A 23,150-nucleotide genomic window follows, 5' to 3' on the forward strand; every position below is an offset into this window, starting at 1 on the left:
GGACAGGTGATGGATGGGGGATGGACAGATGATGAACGAGGGATGTAAGGGGGATGGACAGGTGATGAACGGGGGATGGACAGGTGATGGACAGGTGATGGATGGGGGATGGAAGGGGGATGGACAGGTGATGAACAGGGGATGGACAGGTGATGGACAGGGGATGGACAGGTGATGGATGGGGGATGGAAGGGGGATGGACCGGTGATGGACGGGGGATGGACAGGTGATGAACAGGGGATGGACAGGTGATGGACAGGTAATGGATGGGGGATGGACAGGTGATGAACAGGGGATGGACAGGTGATGGACAGGTGATGGATGGGGGATGGAAGGGGGATGGACAGGTGATGGACAGGTGATGAACGGGGGATGGACAGGTGATGGACGGGGGATGGAAGGGGGATGGACCGGTGATGGACAGGTGATGGACGAGGGATGGACAGGTGATGGACGGGGGATGGACAGGTGATGGACAGGTGATGGATGGGGGATGGACAGGTGATGGACCGGTGATGGACAGGTGATGGACCGGTGATGGACGGGTGATGGACGAGGGATGGACGGGTGATGGACAGGTGATGGACAGGTGATGGACCGGTGATGGATGGGGGATGGAAGGGGGATGGACGGGGGATGGACAGGTGATGGATGGGGGATGGAAGGGGGATGGACAGGTGATGGACGAGGGATGGACAGGTGATGGACGGGGGATGGACAGGTGATGGATGGGGGATGGAAGGGGGGTGGACAGGTGATGGACAGGTGATGAACAGGGGATGGACAGGTGATGGATGGGGGATATGTTGATTTATTCAGTGAACGGTTAATGAGGACCGGTGGAGCTAGAGAGGGGTGTCAAGGAAGCATCCTTGGTGTCAAGGAAAATCCATCCTTGAACAGAGGTGGTTCATGAGACCTGGAGCTTCACCACCATGTGACCCAGCAGAGGAGGAAGGAGGAAGGAGGAAGCACCCGAACTGAAACCAGGTGAACCACCCAGATCTTTAGCATGCTAATGGTCCACAAAGGCTGTATTTTCAAGCTCTGTCCTCAGCGAGTTTAGACCTTCTGGAGAGGAGAAACGTCTTCAAGAAAACCCCAACGAGTCCAGGTGACACAGAGACCTTATCAGGATGACGAGCAGAGACGCTCGACAATCTTGAATCTGGGTGGAAATGGACCAACTGAGGGGTTTTAGGGAGTCGGGAAGGCTCCACAATACATGTGTGAGAAGAGGACCCAGATCAGAACCTCCCCAGGACATTTGCTCCAGATGTGGGTATAAATGTGTCAGAAGGTCCTCCTGGTTGGGATAAAATACCGTCGTTTGTCTTCTAATTTCAGTCTGGGGCAAACGTCTCCGATGTTGGGTGTTATTTTTGGATCGGAATAACCCACGATAGACACGAGGAAACCAGAAGTGTGGATAAACTGGTTTGACGCCATTTTACTGGCAACTCCAGGAAACAATGACCAAGAACCAGAGCATCAAGGTCAACAAGAGCCTTGAGCTGCGCTTTGATTGATGACTGATTGTTTGTTCATAACCTCCAAAAGCTGTCAGCAACAGCTGGAGGAACGTGGAAGTGATCCGCCTTTTGTGTTTAGGTGTAAAGTCCAGCCCGCGTTTGTGCTGTGGTGAATGATCGACCAGGAACCTCAGAAAAGAACCGTTTCCACTGTTGTAGAGGACAAACCTGCACGTTGTCGCTCCCCACCCCAGAACGACCCATCGGAAACAAACAATGGTTGACATTTAAAATAAACTGGCACGTACACTTGGGTGCATGTTTTATTACCTGTTAATAATTCCTATTTTTACTACTGGGAAAATAGTTTATTACCATAAAAAGTTCAGGAGTCAGGAAGACCAATAAATACCCAACAATGATGGAATTTAGTAGTTTACTAGTTGCTACTCCGCTTCTTTGATGTCTCCCTTTGAGCTGAGGACGAGCAGCAACGGCTGTCGGAGAGGAACGCCGCAGGTTTTTAAAGAACGGTTCCTTCAACGCAACGCTGCCACCAAAACCAAACACAATTATTCCAATTATTGCTGCCACCTGACGACACCTGAGCCCCCGACAACGGATGACAGAGCAAACGGGTTTTTGCGTCCCCCGTCTGCATTGGTCTGCCCTGTCCTCTATTCAGCAGCAGGTTTGACAGGATCACGGACCTGTGACGTCCAGAGGCTCCATACGGGTCGTTTTAAATTAACAAATCCTTTATTCCCCCGGCCGAAAAAAACTCACCAAGAAAATTCTATTTTGGGCGTTTCGCCCCGCAGAGGACGGCACAGATTATAATAAATAAATAGAAGGACAAGGGCAAACATGAAGAGCAGTGACTCACATTTACAAACACGATTTGAAAATTAGCTAGCAGAGCTACGCAAACATGTTTGCAGAGGGACGCGAGTGCACTCGAAGGTTCAATAGGGACGTCCACGCCGCTCCTGTCTGCGGTCCCCCCTGAAAATCACCAAAAACACAGCAGTTAGGAACGCGCACGTCGTTGAGGGGCACCGAAGACTGTTGCTCCCCCGTGGCTGACCTGGCATCCATCTTCCCGGGGCCGTAGCCGCCACGCTCGCCTCCGCGGCCCCCCCTGAAGCCCCCTCGGTCTCCGCCTCGGCCCCTGAAGCCGCCTCGGTCAAACCCCCCCCGGTGTTCTCCTCCGAATCCTCCTGACGGGGGGAAATATGGAGGTTTTCCTACTGCATCAAACACACGTCCCAGCACACAGCTCAGCCCAACGCGAACAAATCCAACCTCGTTCCATCGGGGGCATCCCACCTCCACCACCACCACCGTCGTCTGGCTTGGGGGCCTTGCACTGGTTGCACTCGTTACGCCAGGAAAAGTTCAGGTTTCCACAGTTACTGAAGAGAAATAATCGTTTAATCAGGGGGGAGAAGGTGGCTTCTCTGATCTGGAATCTGTAAGAAACAAAAGGTAAATCCATCCTTACGGGTTGGAACATTTCCAGTCTCCAGCTCTCTGCTGACCTCCTCCTCCTGCTCCTCCTCCTCCTCCTCCTCCCCCACTTCCTCCTTGGAAACCTCCACCCCTGCCCCCCCCAAATCCACCACGCCCCATCGGCCCTATAAGGGGAACTTTTGTTATTTATGGGAAGATGATCAGCCAATAGACGCCCGTTTGACCCCAACAGAAAGGAAAGTGAGTCCGAGCGGTCTGACAGGTTACCTCCTCGCCCTCGACCTCCCCTCATGCCCCCCCGCCCTCCGAAGTCGGCTCTGCGGGTGGCAAAGGACACTTTGATGGGATTTCCATTGAAGTCTTTTCCTGACGGGGGAGGGAAAAAGCAAGATGTCAATCAAATCGGCAGTTTTAACGAAGTGGCGATGGGGACGAGGAACCCACCATCAAACCAGTCAATGGCTGCCTTGGCTGAGGGGGGGTCATCGAAGGAGACAGTGGCCTCCCCCTTCAGCTTCCCCGTCTCCCTGTCGGTGTACAGGTTGATCATGGGCAGCCCCGTCTTCTTGTTGACCTTAGAGGGAGACCACATTGAGAAGGACCAGTAGCTCCTCCTCCCTCTTCAGGATCCACTTCACGATTTAAGCTGAATAAATGAGGACGGTGCTGGAAAATCTACCTTGATGATTCCGATCTGCTTAAAGAAGTCTGCCACCGTCTCCACGGTGTAGTCGTCTCCCAGGCCTTGCACAAAGATGGTGTTGTTGTCAGAGTTGTCCTGGTCGTGCACTGTTGGGAGACACCAGGGGGACAGACGTCAAATCGTCAGCGGTGGAGGAGCAAACAGAGAAATGACAGCTGCTCCTCAAGCAGCCAGCAGTGCTGCAGTCAGAAGGTAGATGTGTGTGACCTGATCGGCTGTCAGGGACCAAGATTCACAGGGAATTATTATGCGCGATTGCTGATGGCAACCTGAGCCAACACTTACTGAAGTTAGGTCCTCCGTGTCCCATGTCTCTTGGTCCTTGTGAGGAGGAAATAAAACAGAAATTAGTTGTGGAAAAACACCAACTATGACTTCAAGTGATTTATTTTCTGGTATTTTTAGCACGGTCTACATTGGCTCTGAAAGGCAGCGAGCTTTGTCAAACCAAACAAAAACCAAACTGGTTTCACCTCAGGACTCGTAAACATAATTACCCCTGTCACCTGCTCGCTGGTTTGTTCCTCATTCTCTTGCGTGGAGCAGAAAAAAAGTATTTACGACATCAACAGAGTAGAAACAAGGACGGGCTTATGGTTCTAAAGGTTTCCCAGGATTCCGTCGTCTCGTGGGACCCGTACAGGTACGAGGACAGTGGTAAAACCGTCCCTGGATGAGGCCTGACCTCTGCACCAGGAGCAAACCAGTTCACCCACATAACTTTACAAGCACATCCAGATAAGATCTCTGCATCAACTGGACTTGTTGGGGGGGTTTCCCTGAAGACGTTTCGCTTGTGGACCATTAGCATGCTAACGATCTGGGTGGTCACCTGAGAGTTTACACGCACACTTCCTGAAGCACCGAACCCCTGCTGACGCCGCCGCCATGGTGCAAAAGACAGTTTTCAGAAGGTTTTAAAGGTGCACCGTGGACGCTGCCGGTGAGGTCATTCACCTTCTGACATGTCACTCAGAAAGGCATGACTCATTGACTGATAATCTGCTTTGAAGAGTCGGAATGTGGGAATGTTTCTTCGCGGATCAGTTGGTTTGTGTCAACAACAACAACACCATTATATCAGGGCAGCTCTTCTGCACGCACGACATCATTTGAGGTTTCCTACGTTACGGCCCAAAAGCTCATTTCCTGCTATTGTTGAGTGAAAAATTCACCGCCCATTCGTTGATGTCAATCAGGCTGAAAACACAAACAAGACTTCATCCTGTCTGGGTTTGTGTGTGATCACCCACACCAACGGCTCCACGCCGCCAACTCCCCCTACTGGACAGGTAGGACGCTGGCTTCCCTTCAGCCCTTCCTTATGTTTTACCCTCGGTACCACATATTTTACATCACACACATCCTATGGACTTTCAAAAACAGCTCCTTCACACACACACACACACACACACACACACACACACACACACACACACACACACACACACACACACACGTGTTTACAGCCTCCGGTCCATCCGACAGTCGCACTTTGAGCTGCAAACATCTGAGCTTCGTGGGCCCGTTTCTGGTTGTGGTTTGGGCTCCACGTTTGTCTCTCCCCGTGCGCATCGGTCCGCGCCTCCCTTCAAACCAACCCCCATCCCCCCCCCCCCCCCCCCCCACACACACACGGGAAATGGCTCTGGCCGATCGGGGAGCGGAAGGCAGTCGACGTCAGTCGGACAAGCAAAAGAGCAGCGGCAGGTTTTATTAGATGTTGCTTATTTGGGAGTATTTAGGGCTCGACTCCCCCATGATGTGGTTTCACCTGGAGAATCGGCCCGGATGCATCGGGACACCTTGTTTTGAGCTGGATTTAGTGGACCGATTCATCGTAACCGGCTGATGAGTCAGGGATGCAGGACAGCTCCGAACAATCCGCTCCACATGCATCGTATTCTGGACTCTGCAGCTCTGCGACCGTCCGAATTCCACCACACTTCCACAAATCTGCTTCACACATGCTCCGCGTACACTAGCCCCCCTCCGCTTAGCTCTGCAACCTTTTGTTTTATTCAAATGTTTTTGTCACTTACCACCAAACTTATTGAATCCTCCACGATCGCCCATTCTGATGAGGAGGAAGAGAGAAACGACACGCATTGGAGGCTGGGCTTGACAGCGATTTCTCTCAATGGCTTGTGGGCAACCGTCACTCTCACAGCCTCGTAAACCACCCACCCCTCCTACTTTGCCCCGCCCCCCAGAACCCATAACTTATCTAATCACCCTTCACTCAGGACAAGAGGCCACTTTAAAGACCTTGTCGTTTCACAGGTAATTTGGTTCCAGGCCTAACGTCTATGCACCCATTTCCCATTAACATATCACTTAGTTTTGTGTCAATAAACCAACTCCTGGCGAATCTTCGATTCCTGGATGGAGGCTTTACTTCGTAGGTCTGACAAGCTTTTTTTTGCAAATTGCAGCAGTTTCCGAAACAAATGCTGAAAAAGCTTTTTGGCGTCTCAAATTGAAAGGTTTGCTGCCACTGTTAACGGTCGGGTTACTTCCCAGGTTTTGCATTGAGGGCTTAAACACATAAGCCAGCCTGGAGAGACGGTAAAAGCCTAGGAGAAGATTCAAAGATTGATTAAAACAGAGCATGACACAGTGATTCTTCATGGGCTGGTTGGGAAGGTGGTGAGAACAGGTGAGAAAGGCAGGTGATGAAGATGAGGAAGGAGGCGCTTTAGCTCCGCCGGCCGCTCGGGCCAAAGCGCGCGCACGGACACTTTTCACCCTTTAGTATGTCGGCTAATCGGCGCTGGGATCAGGTCAATGACACCGTGATGGAGAATGATTCAAATAAAGAGAATGAAATGGGAAAACTAGACTATTTTATCCCGAGGTTAATGGAGACACTTTATGGGAAGAGTGCAACAAAGGAACTTACCAGTTTCTTTACTTTAAATCTTCCAGTGACATTTATCCTGCTCTGTGGTGGCTCTGTCCCGCACAAACTGGCTCTGTACTGGGTTCCAACACATCGCCCGTTTGCCTAACTGGCAAGTAGGTTGTGAAGGAGTCAGCTAGTTTAGAGGCTGCTGTGTTTATTAGACTAAGTTATTAGTTTAAATCATCGCTTCCAGTTTGACCTCGGTTTGGTTTACGTTCTGCTTTTCTGTGTCACGTGTCTAAAAACACCGACTGGCCTCAGAAGACGCCCAGTCTTCCCAGTCTTCCCAGTCTTCCCAGTCTTCCCAGTCTTCCCAGCCCAGATCCAAACGGCCGTAACTGGACACTTCCCATAATTCATAATTCACCTACGAAACCCTTTAGGAGCGACCACATCCAACCTGAAATAACACGCTACCGTCGTGTTTTTAGGCTTCAGAGAGCAAAACCTTTTCTCTTTGAACCCAGACGGACGGTGAGTTGTGACGGTCTCGTACCACAATGACCATTTGATCCTTTTCACAAAGGTCTGTGGTAAGAAAAGGGCGGGACTAAACCATTAAACCACCTTCGCATGCGCGAGCCGATAGAGGGAACACGGTTAACTGAGCGCGACTCGGGCCACAGCGTCCAGGCTGTTACCTGTCAGCCTTTTAAAACCCATTTGCAGGGTTCTTTTGTCCCAGAAAGGTGCATGCAGGTTTCAACCACCCCCAGTAACCCTCTGGGAACACAAGAATTGCCTCCTCTGCATGCATTTACCACAGAGAGAGAAGCAAGAGCCTCCGAAAACTGGGATGGCAAAAAACACGGCAGTATTCCGGGTGGCTCCTTTGACCCTTGACCTCGAGACGCTGAACGTGTGTGTGCTCGATCAGGTTAACACTTACCCCATGCCCCCTCTGCCTCTCGGCCCACCTCGGCCTCCTCGATCAAAACCCCGATCGTATCCGGGACCGCCGCGACCTCCGAAGCTTCCCCCCCGTCCTCTGCCGCCACGGCTCTCCTGACCGTAACCTCCATCGGGACTGCTGTACCCTCCCCCCCCTCCGCTCAACGGGGGGCTTTCGTCTCCATATCCTGAGAGCGAGGAGCAGCGGTCAGCGAGAGCAACAGAGACGCGCATTCGTGCTAACCGAGCATTAAACTGGGACTAATGACATCAAACCCACACACAGCATAAGTGAAACTCCACCTTGCCCATAATGGCTCTGCTGGCTGAAGCTCTGTGGGGGGGGAGAGCTGTAGCTCGGGGGCTGGTTGTAGTGGCCTCTTCCGTGCTGGGACGGCTGTTGGTGGCCTCCACTACCCCCATAGCCACCGGCTTGCGCTCCAGAACTTCCATAACCTCCGCCACTGTGGCCGCTGCTCGGGGGCTGGCTGTAGCCGGGGGACTGTGAGCTACTTTCATAGCTGTCGGGGACGTAAAGAAATACATTTGAAGAAAAGACCAAGCAGTAGCATCAGGAGGATTTAGCTCCATCTCATTCATGCACACATTCACTTTAAAAGGCGCCAGGGAGCCTTTGCTTCTCTGGTTAGCAACGTCTCCGGGAGATATCTGATGTCTCACCCTGAAGACGATGACGGTGGCGGCTGCTGCTGACTGTACCCCGAGAAGGACGATTGCTGGTTGTAACTCATGCCGGAGGACTGGCTGTTGCTGTTGCTGTTGTTATAGGCTCCAGAACTATAGGACTGGCTGGAATTAGCGTAGCCACCACCTCCTCCTCCTCCTCCTCCTCCTTGATTCGACGACGGAGAACCATATCCACCTGTCAGAAAAGGAACGTGTCAAATTTGGCGTGACAATCGTGGGACTCTGATCCAGTTCGTGTCTCCTTCTACCTGACTGGGTTTGGCCGTAGCTGCCGTATCCTCCCTGGTTATATGAGCCAGCGTTGCTGTCAGAGCTCTGGTTGTAGCCTCCATAGACCTGCGGGCTGTAGCTGCCAGACTGACCGTAGCCCTGATTAGCACCCCCACCTCCACTGTAGGACCCGTAGCCACTAGATGAATCAATACAAGTAAATATCATCATACAATTGAAGCTACACCAACAGTCACCGCTGTAATGATTTCCACATTGACAGTTTTAATTATTATACCCAGGGAGAGCGTTAAACCAAAGAAAGAGCCCAGGACTTATTACAAATATGATGGTTTGCGATGTGGAGCATCATCACAATTTCATATTGTACTTTTGTTATCTTTTTCATACTTGCACCTTTATTATATAGGATTATGAGTATATAATAGTTATACACAGTCTGCTCTTTGCATGGTTCTTGTGTATACACTCCTAATGTTAATACATTATTTTAATCCTGTGTAGTGTGTTTGCATCCTGTTAAACTGCTGAAAATGTGAATTTCTGTGAGAGATATGAACCTCTAAATGAAGAACAGATGACATAAACCACTGTTTATGGAGATGCTTAATACTCACCCTTGGGAAGATGTTTGGGAATAATCTAGGAAATACAAAAATAAGGAATAAATCATCCCAAATGCTGAGAGAAATGACAGCAGTGTTTGAACAGGAGGGGCGGGGAGAGGGAGAGACCAATAACGCGATCGGCTAAAGCTACATGCTAACAGAGCACAACGCTATCCAAATAACCGCAGAAAGACATGACGTAGATCCCAATTTTATAGGATTAAGAGCTCCTCATTTGGGGCGACTGCATTCATTCTGAAGATTTATGCAGCTAGATGAGAGACTTTCTCGGGCGACCTCGTCCGTTCTTCGTTAGCCTTTAGCGTCTTTTCGGATAGCTTTTCCTTCACCGGTAACGTTACATCCGAGCTAAGCTATTTGGCCAAAAGCTGGTAAACACTTGCGGGGAGACGGCGTGGCTCTGCGGTGCTTCTCCGAGGTTCTGAGATTTTCTTACCATTAGACGCCATTTCGTCAAACAATAGGAAGACTTCCTTTAAAAGCCAAGTGCGCTGCACAGACCGACGTCCAAGGAAAAGGAAGATCCACGATTAGCTGCAATGGTGTTGACAATCTATGCGTGTAGTTCCGCGGGTCTCCACAAGGGGGCGATATTGTCATCCGCGAGTCTCCACAGGGGGCGCGCATTGATATGTAAGTGAATATACATGTAGTACCGTGGGTGTCCACAAGGGGGAGTATCATTGGTGCTAAAGTGACGGTACCTGTAGTTTCACGGGTCTCCACAAGGGGCGGTTATTGGTGTCCAAGTCTTTTTTTTAATATTAATCTATTGTATTAATATAACAAGCACCCGATTCCCACATACTACATGAGAAATTTCCTTAAATTTCCACTTGAGCACGTTTTAGCGTTTGAAACCCATTAAAATCATTTCTGCTCAGTGGTATTATTTCAGACATTTTAGAAATGTGCCTGGAGAAGAAATGAAAACTAATTTCCTCAGATGTGCTTTGAACAAGTATGAACATACGATCTGACATAATCACTCATTTGTATTCAGCCTCCTATAGAAATGATCCTAATGTTTGAAATGCTGCACTGCACCATTCTTCTAGTCTCCATGACAGCAAACAGTCCACAGAAGCAGTCCGTTTGTCTTCTGGTAAGTAACAGCACAACTCATTTTACCATTCTCCATCTGTGTTTATGGCTGTTTAAGCAAGGACTTCGTGGCCCAGGTGTCAACATTTGGATGGCACTACTAAAGAAGGCCAGAAGGCCCTGCTATGTTGCCACCCACAAGCAGATCGCAGTTACCAACCCGTTAGAGATAAACTGGTCATATTCTTCCATCAGCAGGGGTTTGAGTCTTTGCTGCAGTCCCAAACCAACCTTCACTTCACACAAGAAAAGCACAACTGCAAAAAAAAAAATATTTAAATGAGATTTTATTCATGTTTGTAAAGTTCTCTGATAGACATACACGTTCAGACAGGTGATCAGACCAGTCAATAACAGGAAAGGAAACACATAAATAAAGAGTAATGAAGGAGTAACGGAGGACTGACCAGTCCAGCGGGGGACAGGTCTACACACAGACACCCACCACCCGTATAGACACTGGGGGGGGGCTTTATATAAGAGCTACGAGTCCAGCTAACAGCAGTACAGCAGTAGGCTTATTTAAAAGGGCTCAATCCTGTCTATTTCTGCTCCAAATCCAGTTTCAAACCTCAAAACCAGAGATAACAAAGGAAATCAAAGTCCTGTGAGGAAACAGTTCTGCAGTAATGCTAAAAAACGCTCAGTAGTCACCGTGTCGTCGGAGAAAGACAAATGCATTACTGACATCTTCAACACCAAAAGGAGGACACAGAGCCAAGATTCGTTTCTGTATCCTTGTATGAACAAATGTGTACGAGCTGCGTTAAGTGCCTGAAAATGGAACAATAACATTAGTGCGCCGGATGCGTGAAAGGCCCATTTAAAAAAAAAAAAAAAAAAAAAAAAAAGTGGGTAACGAGAATAAATTGCCAAATTGTGGGTGAAATTTCAAAACATGCATCTTCCCGTCACAGAAAGCCATGAAACGAACGTTTCATTCTCTTTTCAAACCACATCCGTCTCGTCATGATTCGCTGCCGACATTCCTGGGTGCCTCCGTCTACTCGTTCTTCTTCTCCTTCTGTTTGAGCAGCTTGTTGATCTCCCTCTTGGCCATGGACGTGTACTTTGAGATGATGCCGTACTGGTTCATGCCAGGCAAAAGCAGCAGGAAGCTCACTGTGGGGGAAGAAAAAGCTGCTTGTATCACAGGTGGATTTGACCAGAGCAAAGATCCTCTTAGATACGGAAGCACAGCGTCGACCCGTCAAAGCCTCCTCAAAGCACTCATATTCTGACGCTTTATTTTTAGTCGCTCCAGAAAGACTGCGAGTCATAAGATGGGCCCCAAATTACGGCGGCGAGGACAAACTTGTTAAAACGTGTTTGAGAAACCACACGTCGTGTTCGTCGAGCAGCAATTATGAAGATGAAGCAGTTAAAATGTCACGTCACAATAAATGGGCCAGTTTCTTTCCAAGTGGGTCTTTCACATGTTGACATACGACCAATTATTGTCCCCAACAGGATCCTTTAGCACAGACAGCGCTAACCTGAGCTAACCTGAGCTAACAACAAAATAAAGACCTCATTGTGTCGGTCGGTCGGGCGGCTTCTGAAGTCGTTTATTTTCCTGGAGTTTGCTTCAAGTGAAATACTTGACATGTCTGGTCTTATGCAAGGATGACGGGCTCCCACGCAGACCTACCAGGTCACCTGACATTCAGACGGCTCAGTCTCAGCTCTCGGCTGATTTTAAGGCTTCTCCCTCAGTTCATGTGCAGAGTTTGTGTTTGAGCCCTGCAGTTTGTCACCAACAGAGAGGATATAACACCATACCCATGAAACCTCACCGTGGCCATGAAAAAGTGTCTGTTGACACTTCCTCTTTATGAAACAACATGTTCTGTCCACATTACAGCTGTCACACGGAGCCTTTTGTTGAGTTACAGATTAGGCTTTTTTTTTAGAAGGCAGGTTAGAGGCTACTTTTGTGTGTTGTAATAGACTCACCAATCAGGTATGTTAGGAGCAGGTTGTGCACTTGTTGTCCAATCCAGGCCACAACTAGCAGGCTGCTGATCACCGAGGCAAAGTACTGTGGGGAGCAGATCAGACTACAGTCAGCACAGACCAGGTCAGACTACAGTCAGCACAGACCAGGTCAGACTACAGTCAGCACAGACCAGGTCAGACTACAGGTCAGACTACAGTCAGCACAGACCGTCTGCGTGCAACACGTATAACTCAACTTGATTTCGACAGGAGATACGTCGCATATCTGCTCTGCTGCGAGAGGCTGTCATGATAAGTGGAGCAGCAAAGCTACAGCAACACAGGATATTTTTATCTGGAGCATAATAATCAGATAGGGAGGCTCAATTTGTCACCCTGCTGTCGACAGCATGGTATAAAAACAGCTCTAAAGGCTCATTTTGCAGTCGCACTGTTGCAGATTGTGCGATATGACCCGAGTGCTGTTCTCTCTGGTTTTACTGATCTCAGACTGAGCGGGAGTTAAGTCGCTTCAGGCATTTGTTCGGCCGCACAACAAAAATGTCCATGATTACTACAAGCACACAGCCTCAGTCATGTGAGCCTTAGTTACTTGTCATGAGTGCATGTGGCAGCAAATCTTTAAAGTATTTATGACCCAGTTTCTTCCTGAAAAAGGGCACACAGTAAGAGGTTATCCACTTTGATTTTCTTTTACCATTTTGGGTTTTTCCTCTTTGACGGCACACAGACGCTTCCACCAGCCCACGATACGACGCTTCGTCTTCACCAGGTTGCCACAAATGTCGTGGAAACGCTGCTGCTGCTCGGTGGTCCTGAGCAATGATTGAAGAGAAGACTCATTTTAGAGCATTTCTCTCTGAATCGGAAGCAAAGACATTTGGAACATGCTTCTTCCCACAAACAGCAGAAAACTTTAGTGAAGCAAAACAAGTGTAGCTGACAAATAAAATTATCAAGATCTTATGAGAGTCTAACACCTGACGAACAACAACCATTTGACTAGTTGGGTTAAAAAGACAAAAACATCAGTGAGCAGTGTCGTGCAACAAAGAAATATTCATTTAAAGGGCAGCAGAGGTGAGCGTCCGTCCGTCTCTTCTTATTTCGGTCCTTGTTGTCAGGAAGCCAAACAAGCCACGACCGGACTCTCGTGCTGACTCAGGCCATCGAGCAGCATGAGCCTCACAGGAACTCGACCTCAAAACAGGTCTGAATAGGTCAATGCTCAAACCTCACTCACCGACAGAATAATAAGTCACCACTGCCAAGCAAGATGGAGAAGAAATGCACCAGTATGTGAGGTCTTTTCTCCAACTAATTAAATGCTGCTGCTCGTTCCCGAACAGACGTCTCTATTGTTGAAGCTTGCAAAGTGAATTAGATGCAGGTCATGCTCAGCAGACGAGGTTAGACAGAGTCTGAAGATCCAGGCCGAGGTGTCAGCAGCAAGCTGTTACTCTAGCCTTTCATGGGTGTCTCGTTCCCCCCACCGCACAAGCACCATGTGAAGACTGACGCGGATTACAGGCCTAATATTTATACATTTTCTGAAAATAAGATTAAGCCAGGACTGGATTCCAAGATCACATTAAGGTTACCATGAAAAACATTTTTGTTTTCTCTCCTCACCATTTATTAGAGCCAAAGACTCTGGGTGCAAGAGTTGGCACCAGATAGTCAGCCAGGCAGATCAGCATGATGGAGCAGGAAAGTCCAGTGAGCACAGACGGGTCCAGATAGTAAATTAGCCTTGAGAGAGACACAGAAACACTTTTAAACCAGTTTTACATGTTCTATAAAGAACGTGCATAAGGAATGTTGTTCAATTTGTTTCTCTTTAAAAAAAATCTTATTCAAGCAAATTTTATGATTTAAAGAAAAATTACAATAAACATTTTCCTAACCAAGTAAAAAGTATGCGTTTTAGTCAACTAATTACAGCAGTTACTGTGAACAACTCAACATAAGCTCATTTGACAAGTTTTAATCCATTTGGTTTGCATCATTGTTTCAAACATGCAGCCCAGCATTTCAAACCGCCCTTTAATTCCTCCCCCCTGCTGGGAATTTAAGTCGAACCAGTACAATGAGGCTTATTCAGTGGTTCTACTTCTTGATTTTTATTTTACAAGGGGTTTCATGACGGCACCACTCCGCCAGCTCGGATTTGCACCAAGCAGTGTGCAAAGTCATGTTGCGGTAGGCAGTGAGATTGACTCACAGGAAGAGCACAGAGGTGCCACCCATAAGGGCCCCAGGGAACCAAGGCTTTTCCCATCGCACCACACGATCGCCAGCCAGGATCACCTCGCCCCAGCCCTGCAGCTGCTCCTCCAGCTGGGCCGTTTCCTGAGCCTGGACACAAAAAGTGATTAAAACGGGCTTTCATACATAACCAACCTTCTTTGTTGATATCAGTGTCATCTGGGTGTGAACAGAAATTCCTATCTGAATATCCAAAGTTTTCACAGAGTTATATTCCTTATAAATATCTCAGGGGGCACAAGCCATGACCTTTAACCTCCCCAACAGCAGTAATCGTTTTATTTGTGCGTTACTGGAAGCTGCAAAAGAATGTTTCATGGAATTCAACAAGATCTACCAGCTAGCACCTATGCGTTTCACCCTGATCTGTCCCTGTTTGCAGAGTTAAATGCCAGAGAAAACAAGCACATTTGATTCTATCGTGTGATTTTTGTACAGAGTTTAGGTAAAAATAACGTTTCCGTTTGGATGACTGCGCAATACAAGCCTCTACGCACGAAAACGATTAAAGATAACTACCAATACTGACGGTTCTAAGGAGAGTAACTCGAGTTCAACACTTTCAAGCCATGTCAACAAACGCAAATAACCAACTAAAACAACCTGCGAGAGACCAAAGGCTATGGTCTCTGCAAAAGCTAAATTGAGAAGCTAGTTAGCTGCTTAGCTAGTCTGCGTTAGCTTGTGTCACAGTCGCTCCAAGCGGCAGCGCTTCGGTCAGATAAACGACAAGATCCGACAAGCTAATTAGGTTTTCCTCACTTGGGAGTGCAAGTTTAGAGCTAAATGTACATTTATGTAAACGTAGACGGTGTCCGAAGGATGAGGACGACGCTACAAACACACTTCAATGCATCGTTACAGTGGCCAATTACTAATGAACGCTAATACTCACTATTACATTTACGCTTTTGTTGTCGGCTTCAGACATCGTTATGAATTCAATGTCGTTTCGTAAAATTTCCGTATAAATTGTTGCAAATGGCACCAAGACCGTTGGCCACACGCCTCCTCTGGCTTCGGCTCACTAACCGTCGAAATCTGACAGGTTGTATTTATCTGAATTTTGCGTCAAAATCGACCGAAGTGAATTATGGGACATGTAGTTTTGCGTCGGTTTAGGAAACGAAATAGAGTAAGGTGGTTATCAAATTAAATTTTTATATTTCAAAAATCTATTTAATGTTCCTCTAAAAGCTTTAATGTGATTTTTTTCCCCTGTGTGAATGGGCCTGTCATTTTTCCTGGTATTAGAGGCCATAGCCTGGAAAGGAAGTGACCACAGATGGTCTGGTCTTTCATTCAATTTTTAATATAATTTTTTGCATTTAAAGTTGACAGACAAGCAAAAACTCATGTTTTTTAAGACGGCCAAAACACGGAGTTTGACAAATATTTTATTAGGAATATAACCTTTAGCTATAGCATGTTGATCTACAGCCAGTCTTACAAAATTTGAATGCCCATTTATCAAAGTCGAATTTTTCAAATCTGTTTACTTGACAAACTATCCTAAATCTGGTGCCTTGTTAGCCAATACTATCTGTGCGCAGAGGCATTTAAAGTGGGCATTTCGCACGAATTCAAACGGCTGTCAGTGTCGGAAGTTCTTTGAAATGTGTAATTATTGGGGAAGTCAGAAGGGGGCAGCAATGAGCACCCGGTGCGTCTCCTTGGCCCGAACCAACGAAGAAGAAGCGGAAGAAGCGGACGTCGTTGCGTTTTATCTCGTTACTCTGTTTTCAGCCAAGTTAGCTGATGAACCAGCAATAACTATTTCTCCACAGTTGTAGTGACCCACTTATCACTGAATCTATTTCGACAGTTGATTCTACAAGACACCGCTCATATACGAACCTCGTTCGACGTAGTTTTCTCTCCAGGCCTGGAGAAAACACTGGTATGTTACTAGTTCGTTAGCTTGTTAGCTAGCATTTACAGGAATTGTTAGCTGCGCCTCAGTATGGACGGGCCCTATAGAAATGCATAATTCTCATTTTAGAGAATCCATCGTTTTACGTATTAAATCGGTTCAAATCAAAATGGTTTGTGCTGTTGGGGCCGTTTCAACGTTTGTCTTCTAAAATGGACTCTAATTGTTGACCATTCAAGTCTGGTTAGAGGCCTTTTCTGGCCCACGTGCTAACGCCTCACAAAATTACTGTCATAGCCGTTTAAAATCACGAAATCTGATGTTTTAGTTCGATGTTACCAGAACACGACGAAAAAACGGATTTCCACGGTGTTTCCTTATCCACCCAGCAACCATGCTAATGTTACGCCCCACAAACCCGTCAATAAAAGGCTGCCCGGATTATTATACAGTGTGTTCGTTTTCGAGACCGTTTGGTACAGCGTTATGTTTTAAATGGCCAATCCAACCTATGGATTAATGTCTCAGTATGTGATTGTATATCATTGACATGTGTAAGTAACAGAATACAGTGGGGCTCTTTAACTTGTGAATATTATAGTCTGAAATGTTCTTTAATTGTTTTAAATGTGGCTGTCTTATGGACTAAATGTATGTACTGATGTGCAGAATCATGTACAATGGAATTGGCTTGCAAACTCCAAGGGGCAGTGGCACCAATGGTTACGTGCAACGTAACCTTTCAACCTTGCGTGTCAAACGGCCACGGGATGACCGTGGCGGTGAGCGAGATGAGAAGGACCGAGAGCGGCTGGAGAGTCAACTCAACAGGCAGCCCAATGCTGAAATCCTGGAGCACCAGCGGAAGAGGCAGCTGGAGGTCAAGTGTGCTGAATTGCAGGACATGATGGAGGAGCAAGGGTGAGGCAAAGTTTTACAGGACACTGTTCTGTTAAGACTAAAAAAAGTGTCATTTTGGTCCACAACTGTCACCATTTATGTTATTAATCTGTCAATCTTCATTTAATGGTGATAGAGGCCAAAAGTTGTCAGATTGCTTTTATGTTTTTACTAAAATACTCTTTTATGCTTTAATGTCCAGGTATTCAGCCGAGGAAATTGAAGAGAAGGTAAACACTTTCCGTCTGATGCTACAGGAGAAGGAGGAACCATCTTCCAATGCCAGTGAAAGACCAGCGTAAGTCTGCAAGGCCACGCGAATCTCTGCGGATCCATTAGGGATAAATGAGATGAAGAGAATTGTTGCAATTAAACTCTGGGTAATGTGTTTGCATTTCCCAGAGTCATTCTTGGCAGAGCCATGCATTTCAGCAGGGTCTCACACTGAGACATTTCAGTGTTAAACTATCCAATACGTTTGTTGCAGTTGGACATTGAAAATAGTGTCTGTTTGCATCGTGTGTGTGTGTGTGTGTTTACATCGTGTGCCATTAACCTGGTGCTTTGTGTCGCAGGGCAACGGAGACTCACGCTCTAGCCGCAGCCAACCAGCAGAAGAACGACCGACTTCGTGCAGCTTTTGGAATTTCTAGCGATTATGTTGACGGTTCGTCCTTCCACGCAGACCGCAAGGAGAAAGAGAAGGAAAAGAGAGAGCAGGAACGTCTGGAGAGAGAGAAGCTGCAGCAACAGAAATATATGTGAGTGAGATCCTAAAACGCCCCCTGCTGCACTGGTTCCTGCAAATCTTTCAGATTAGCCTAAATTACTGACATTTTTAGATGTGTCTCACAACTAAAGAGGAGGTAAAACATCTTTAAGGAACTACAAGAAAGCCCAGATGACCTTTTATAAGCTAAAGAATTGTTTAAATTACATTTTCAGAAAATTATGTTTGAAAATTTTCTATATTTTTAATAATTCCATTATCATGTTCCCTTCTAAGAGGAATATTATTTGTTAACTTTTGTTTTTAGTATTCTTGACTTTAAAACCAAGCCTCTCCCCATCAAAATACTTTGTCCAGTCATTACTCGGCCTGATTTCTCTCAGCCTTGACTTGAGCTCTGACACCTTTGCTCCCTCAGATTGTTGGAAGATTCAGAGGATTCTGATTCTCCCCCAAAGAAGCGCAGTCGGAAAAAGAAAAAGAAAAATAAGAACAGAGACAGGTGAGAAATAAATGTATTTGGTGGTGTGTTCGTGACAAGAAAGAAGTTTTGACCCTTCTTTCCAATCTGTTAGCTCGGAGAGTCTCTCGCCATCACCTCGACGAGAAAAGAAGAAATCAAAAAAGAAGAAAAAGAAGCGGTACTCTAGAATTGTCTTCCTATCGTTTGCTTAATGTAATCTTTTACAGTAACTCCGGTGTTCTTATTTCAGTGATGCGTCAGAAGATGAGCAAGACGACAGGTAGGTTTTTTAAAATAAATGTCCATCTTTGTTCTGCAACAACATCATCGTGACAATTTTTGTCTCCAGTTCTTCAGATGAAAGGAATAAAGCGTCTAAAAAGAGCAAGAAGAAGAAGAGCGAAAGTCCACCAAAGGTGAAGGCGGCGCGGCGCAGAAGTGTTTCTTCAAGCTCTGCTCGCAGGTTTGCAAAATCCCGAGGTTGTTTTGTTCTGTAAAAGTGCCTACGTGAATATATTCTGTTTTGGCTGCTATTTCCTCAGTTTCCCAGCTTCATTGGTTTGGGATTGTTGGGTTTTCAATGCAAGCATCAATCTGGGTAATGACAGGATCGGCCATTATTATGTCTCAGTGTCTGGTCTTGTTTTGGGATGTCAAACAGCCGGTCTCCACCTCCAGTCAGAGGACGTCAGCAGGACGAAGGTGCGAAAAGAGGCGACGATGGTAGAAAGAGGAGATCAGCAGACAGAAGAGGGCGGGTCTATGAGGAGCACAGCCCCCATTATGGGGAAGGAGATGGGGTACGGCTGAAATGCTGCCTGAATGAGTAACTCTTAACAATGAATGCATAACATTGTTTTCTTTGCTGTGCAGAAGTCGTCCAGGGTTGAGAGGGAGACCGGAAAGACTTCCGCTAAGAAGCGGCATGATTCCTCGTCCCCATCTCCACCACCACAAGCACACAAAATCAGAGAGAGGAGATCCAGGAGCAGAGAGAATGAAAAAAGGAAAGAATTGGAGAAAGGGAGATGTTCCAGCAGCATAGAAGGTGAAAGAGAAAAGGGGAGACGTTCACCAAGCAAAGTAAGGGAGAGTGGGAAAGGCGGAACCTCCAGAAGCAAAGAGTTACAGAAAGGAAGACGATCAAGGAGCAAGGAAACCGAAAAGGTGCGTGAAAGACGTTCTAAAAGCAACGAAAAAGTAAAGAGGCGTTCAAGGAGCAGGGAGGTGGACAAAGGGAGGCGTTCGAGGAGCAGAGAGATGGACAAAGGGAGGCGTTCGAGGAGCAAGGAAAAGAGGGACCAAAGACAGAGTCTTCCTCAGAGGGCCAGGCGTGATTCCTCCTCAGCTTCATCTACTTCTCCACAACCTAAACAGGACAGAAACAGGAATAGAGAAGCTGAATTTGAAAGAGATAGAAAAAAACAACCCACAAAGAGTAGACATGACTCCTCATCGCCATCGCCACCCCGTGTGGAGAGGTTGAGGAGGGGCCGGAGCGCTGAGAGAGATCACGGAACCGATAGAGACCTACAGGCCAGAGTGTCAAATGACAGGAAAGACATTGGCAAGAGAATGGAGAGGAAAGGTTCTCCTCTCCAACCTAAAGATGCCCGGAAAAGAGATTCCAGGTCCCCCATCTCTTGCTTACCTGTGTCTCAGAGAGAGGATGATGGAAGGAGGAGAGAAAAAGACAGCACGAGCAACCAGGACAGGGAACAGAGAGATCGAGTTCAAGAAGGTAACAAGCACAGAGATGATCTACGGACATCTGCAGATTGTATTAAAGGAAGCTCCAGACCTTTGGAGAAGGACAGAAGACCGGAGATGGACCAGGGTCAAGAGAAGGCAAGAAGCCCTCAGAGAAAAGAGAAACTGGATGAAAAAGTGAAAGTGGTAGAGAAGAACAAAGAGAGCAGTGGTAGTAGCGGCAGCAGCAGTGACGACAGCAGCGACAGTGATGGTGACAGCGATAGTTCCTCCTCCTCCTCATCTTCCTCGTCTGCTTCTTCTTCCTCATCTTCAGAAGAAGAGGGCAAAGTAAAGACGGCGGCATCCGTCGGACAGGCAAAAAGTAGCCCCACAAGAAATGCGCCGTCTGCCCCTGGGGCTGCAGTACAAAGGTCTTTAACCAATGGCAGAAAGAAGAGCCCTGCCTCTGCCCCGGAAACATGTGGGCATTCCCAGACTGACCGGGGGAGCCAAGGAGCCAGACTTGACAGGGAGAAGTCTTCCCACCAGTCCAGGAGCAAAGGTCAGGAACGGTATAGCCCGACACAGATGGAGAGTCCCAGTCCACCTCCCTCTCCCACCAGCAGAGGCAGCAACAGGTGCTCCTACCCTGGGGCAGAAGCTGAGAAATCAGTGGAGCGGCAGGGATCAAGGAGACCCGCAAGATCTAGTCCATCAGCCAGGAGGTCTCATTCTCCTGCCCCCAAAAAAACTACTGCCACCTCTCCTGCACGTCGCACTCCTCCAAGACAATATCAAGAACCTGTATCCCAACCGAGGAGAGGTTCTCCACCGGCGTGGTCAGAAAGGGGGAGAGAAAGGCAGCGGGAGATGGACAGGGAAAGAGAACATGACCATGTTTCTGGGCAAAGCAGGTCCAAAACCTCAAAGAGGCGCAGCAGGTCCAGGTCACGTAGTCCCAGAATGAGGAACAGGTCTCGTAGCCCAAGGATGAGAAACAGGTCCAGAAGCCCGAGGATGCGAATCAGGCCCAGGTCTCGAAGCCCACGGATGAGACGGTCCAGGTCCCGAAGCCCAAGGATGAGAAGGTCCAGGTCCCGAAGCCCGAGGCTAAGAAACAGGTCCCGAAGCCCGAGGATGAGAAACAGGTCCAGGTCCCGAAGCCCGAGAATCAGAAACAGGTCCAGGACCCGAAGCCCGAGAATGAGAATCAGAAACAGGTCCAGGTCGGTGAGCCAGAAGAGACGAAGCCCCCCGAGCAGGTTGGTTGGGTTCTGAGTTCTTTGGTGGTCCTTGATGCATTTCTGAATCTTCTCACTGTCATTGTGTGCAGTTTTAAATGCAAATGGTTGTTTTGAACTGTTAAAAACGAACATAATAACAAATAAATTTTTCCAGGTCTCATCAGGCTCCGCCTCCTCAGCAGCGAGGACGCAGTCGCTCCGTCTCCAGAGAGACGGCAAGACAGAGGGAGGTGGTAGAAAACAGACCAAGGGAGAAAGAAGTCCAGCCACCAAGAGCTGCAGCCCAACCCCACAGATCATCTTCTTCCTCGTCCTCCTCCTCTAGCTCCTCCTCCTCCTCTTCCTCCTCATCCTCGCCTTCACCACCGCCAGACAGGAAAGAGGAAAGAAAGAGGGATTCAAGCAGAGACGGAGGGGAGGACAAGAGAGTCGACAGGGAGCTCAAGGGTTCGTCCTCATCCCACGGCACTTCGAGAGACTTGTCTCAAGCGCCACCCGTGGAGAGGAGGGGGGCTCCTCCAGCGGACTCCGATGTGCCCTCCCGACGGTCCCCGGATCAGAACCATCCAGACTCCTACCAGCCTTCGCGAGCCAGCAAGAACCAGCCATCCAACCCTAAACTGGCCGATCCCAGACGTGAGGGCGCCTTGAATGGAGCCGAGAAAGCCAACAAGAAAGCTGAAGGCAGCAGCAGCTCTAGCTCCTCTTCCTCCTCCTCCTCCTCCTCTTCCTCCTCGTCTTCATCCTCCTCCTCTGACAGTTCTGACTCTGAAGCGGAGCAAGAAAAGGGGTGCGTAGGGCGACGTGGGGATGGGAATCTCGGTTTTAACCCTCGTTAAGTGCGTCTTCGGTCCTGTTTTTTCCAGGAAGGCAGCAGCCAAGGGTCGCAGCTCTTCCTCGTCCTCCTCTTCAGACGAGAAGAAAACTCAGAAAAAAAGGTACGGCGAGAGGCGCTCGGCCCCGGTCCGAGGTGCCGTTTGACGCTGACGCTTGTGTTTCCTCACAGCGCCGCCAAGTCCGACAGGGTTCCCGCCGACTCGCTGAGGGACTCGCGCTCGCTCAGCTATTCCCCCCCAAGACACCTGAGAGCAGCTCCGTCCTCGCCGGGTCGCAGGTCTGTGGGGTGGCACCGTGGTTCCGGCCTCGGCCTGACCCGAAATGCACCATTTGACTGAGCTGGTTGTGTTGTCTCCCCGTTAGGACCGGCGGCGGACAGTCCTCCGGCCACCCGTCGAGCAGCAGGCGAAGGAAGTGAAGCGGCAGCCGAAAATTCTTTTTTTTTGTTTGTTTCTGGGCCACCGCTCGGTGGTCGACGTTTTTAAGCATCTTCAGGCTGGCGTGTACATTATTTTTATGCTCCAAATGAGAACCGTACATGCCCCACACACGGAAATGGCTACGTGAAGTGTAACTCAAGATGTCGCTCAGTGCTCGTACCGTTTGTTTGCATTCTACTTGTAGATATGAGCTGTCTGTATTTTGGATCGCATATTCAGTTTCCATTTAATGTGAGCAGAAATTCAAACGTGCATTCTTTCTTGGAAAAATGGTTAGTAATAAAAACGCAGTTGTACATTTTATCCCTGGAATTTTTTTTTTTTTTTTTTCCAAGATGCCGAACCCAGGCTGAGGTCAGGTAAAGATGTTTACATCGGAACCGCGATCCTGTCCTCAGCTGCTCTGCGTTAAAGTAGCTGTTTACATCTTGTCACCGGTTAAACCGGTAATCGTGCAGAGACTCGTTGCTACCTTTTCTTAAGCAAATAAAGGTGCGCTTGGATCATTTGGACGATTCCGACTCCGTTTCTGACATTTTCCTAATGTGCCGAGATCCCCGGACGGGTCAGCCGTTACCGGAAGACCCCCAAGATGTTGCTGAACGGGGTGAAAACACGTCTTTACAAC

The 23,150-nt window shown here is 48.0% G+C and overlaps 3 protein-coding genes across 4 annotated transcripts; 1 reads left to right on the plus strand and 2 right to left on the minus strand.

The window, feature by feature from the left end:
• Positions 1-1,779: 1,779 nt before the first annotated feature.
• Positions 1,780-9,599, minus strand: fus (FUS RNA binding protein). Its single transcript, XM_029836252.1, has 15 exons — positions 9,449-9,599; positions 9,001-9,025; positions 8,401-8,561; positions 8,126-8,327; positions 7,748-7,965; positions 7,443-7,632; positions 5,691-5,725; positions 3,934-3,969; positions 3,625-3,734; positions 3,390-3,519; positions 3,213-3,311; positions 2,977-3,109; positions 2,778-2,887; positions 2,560-2,692; positions 1,780-2,477 (listed from the first exon to the last, which is right to left on the minus strand). The coding sequence occupies exons 1-15, from the start codon at positions 9,459-9,461 to the stop codon at positions 2,438-2,440; spliced, it is 1,635 nt and encodes a 544-aa protein (XP_029692112.1). The 5' UTR covers positions 9,462-9,599; the 3' UTR covers positions 1,780-2,437.
• A 786-nt stretch (positions 9,600-10,385) lies between these two features.
• arl6ip1 (ARL6 interacting reticulophagy regulator 1) lies at positions 10,386-15,396 on the minus strand. 2 transcript variants are annotated; one of them, XM_011617980.2, is made up of 6 exons: positions 15,239-15,396; positions 14,300-14,433; positions 13,708-13,827; positions 12,773-12,890; positions 12,073-12,157; positions 10,386-11,238 (listed from the first exon to the last, which is right to left on the minus strand). In XM_011617980.2, exons 1-6 carry the CDS (start codon positions 15,272-15,274, stop codon positions 11,120-11,122), a joined length of 612 nt encoding a protein of 203 aa, XP_011616282.1. In that variant the 5' UTR covers positions 15,275-15,396; the 3' UTR covers positions 10,386-11,119. The 2 variants fall into 2 exon arrangements, with proteins under 2 accessions (XP_011616282.1, XP_011616283.1); XM_011617981.2 differs by having other exon boundaries at positions 15,245-15,395.
• Positions 15,397-16,001: 605 nt separating this feature from the next.
• srrm2 (serine/arginine repetitive matrix 2) lies at positions 16,002-23,030 on the plus strand. The gene is made up of 14 exons (XM_011617982.2): positions 16,002-16,243; positions 16,886-17,137; positions 17,319-17,414; positions 17,692-17,877; positions 18,265-18,348; positions 18,422-18,487; positions 18,560-18,589; positions 18,659-18,772; positions 18,971-19,109; positions 19,183-21,263; positions 21,400-22,035; positions 22,112-22,183; positions 22,252-22,359; positions 22,446-23,030. Exons 2-14 carry the CDS (start codon positions 16,890-16,892, stop codon positions 22,498-22,500), a joined length of 3,915 nt encoding a protein of 1,304 aa, XP_011616284.1. The 5' UTR covers positions 16,002-16,243; positions 16,886-16,889; the 3' UTR covers positions 22,501-23,030.
• The last annotated feature ends 120 nt before the right edge of the window (positions 23,031-23,150 follow it).

This window comes from Takifugu rubripes, chromosome 5 (genome assembly GCF_901000725.2).
Source record: "Takifugu rubripes chromosome 5, fTakRub1.2, whole genome shotgun sequence".
NCBI lineage: Eukaryota > Metazoa > Chordata > Actinopteri > Tetraodontiformes > Tetraodontidae > Takifugu > Takifugu rubripes.

Coding starts and splice junctions, on each gene's coding strand:
- fus (XM_029836252.1), bottom strand. Junction 3,110..3,212: donor GGGAGGTCGAGGGCGAGGAG/GTAACCTGTCAG, acceptor TTCCCCTTATAG/GGCCGATGGGGCGTGGTGGA. Junction 2,478..2,559: donor CCCGGGAAGATGGATGCCAG/GTCAGCCACGGG, acceptor GGTGATTTTCAG/GGGGGACCGCAGACAGGAGC.
- arl6ip1 (XM_011617980.2), bottom strand. CDS start 15,274: ATGTCTGAAGCCGACAACAAAAGCGTAAATGTAATA. Junction 13,828..14,299: donor GGCACCTCTGTGCTCTTCCT/GTGAGTCAATCT, acceptor GTCTCTCTCAAG/GCTAATTTACTATCTGGACC. Junction 11,239..12,072: donor GCTCCTAACATACCTGATTG/GTGAGTCTATTA, acceptor CTTCCCCCACAG/TGAGCTTCCTGCTGCTTTTG.
- srrm2 (XM_011617982.2), top strand. CDS start 16,890: ATGTACAATGGAATTGGCTTGCAAACTCCAAGGGGCAGTGGCACCAAT. Junction 22,184..22,251: donor AAGAAAACTCAGAAAAAAAG/GTACGGCGAGAG, acceptor GTTTCCTCACAG/CGCCGCCAAGTCCGACAGGG. Junction 22,360..22,445: donor CCGTCCTCGCCGGGTCGCAG/GTCTGTGGGGTG, acceptor TCTCCCCGTTAG/GACCGGCGGCGGACAGTCCT.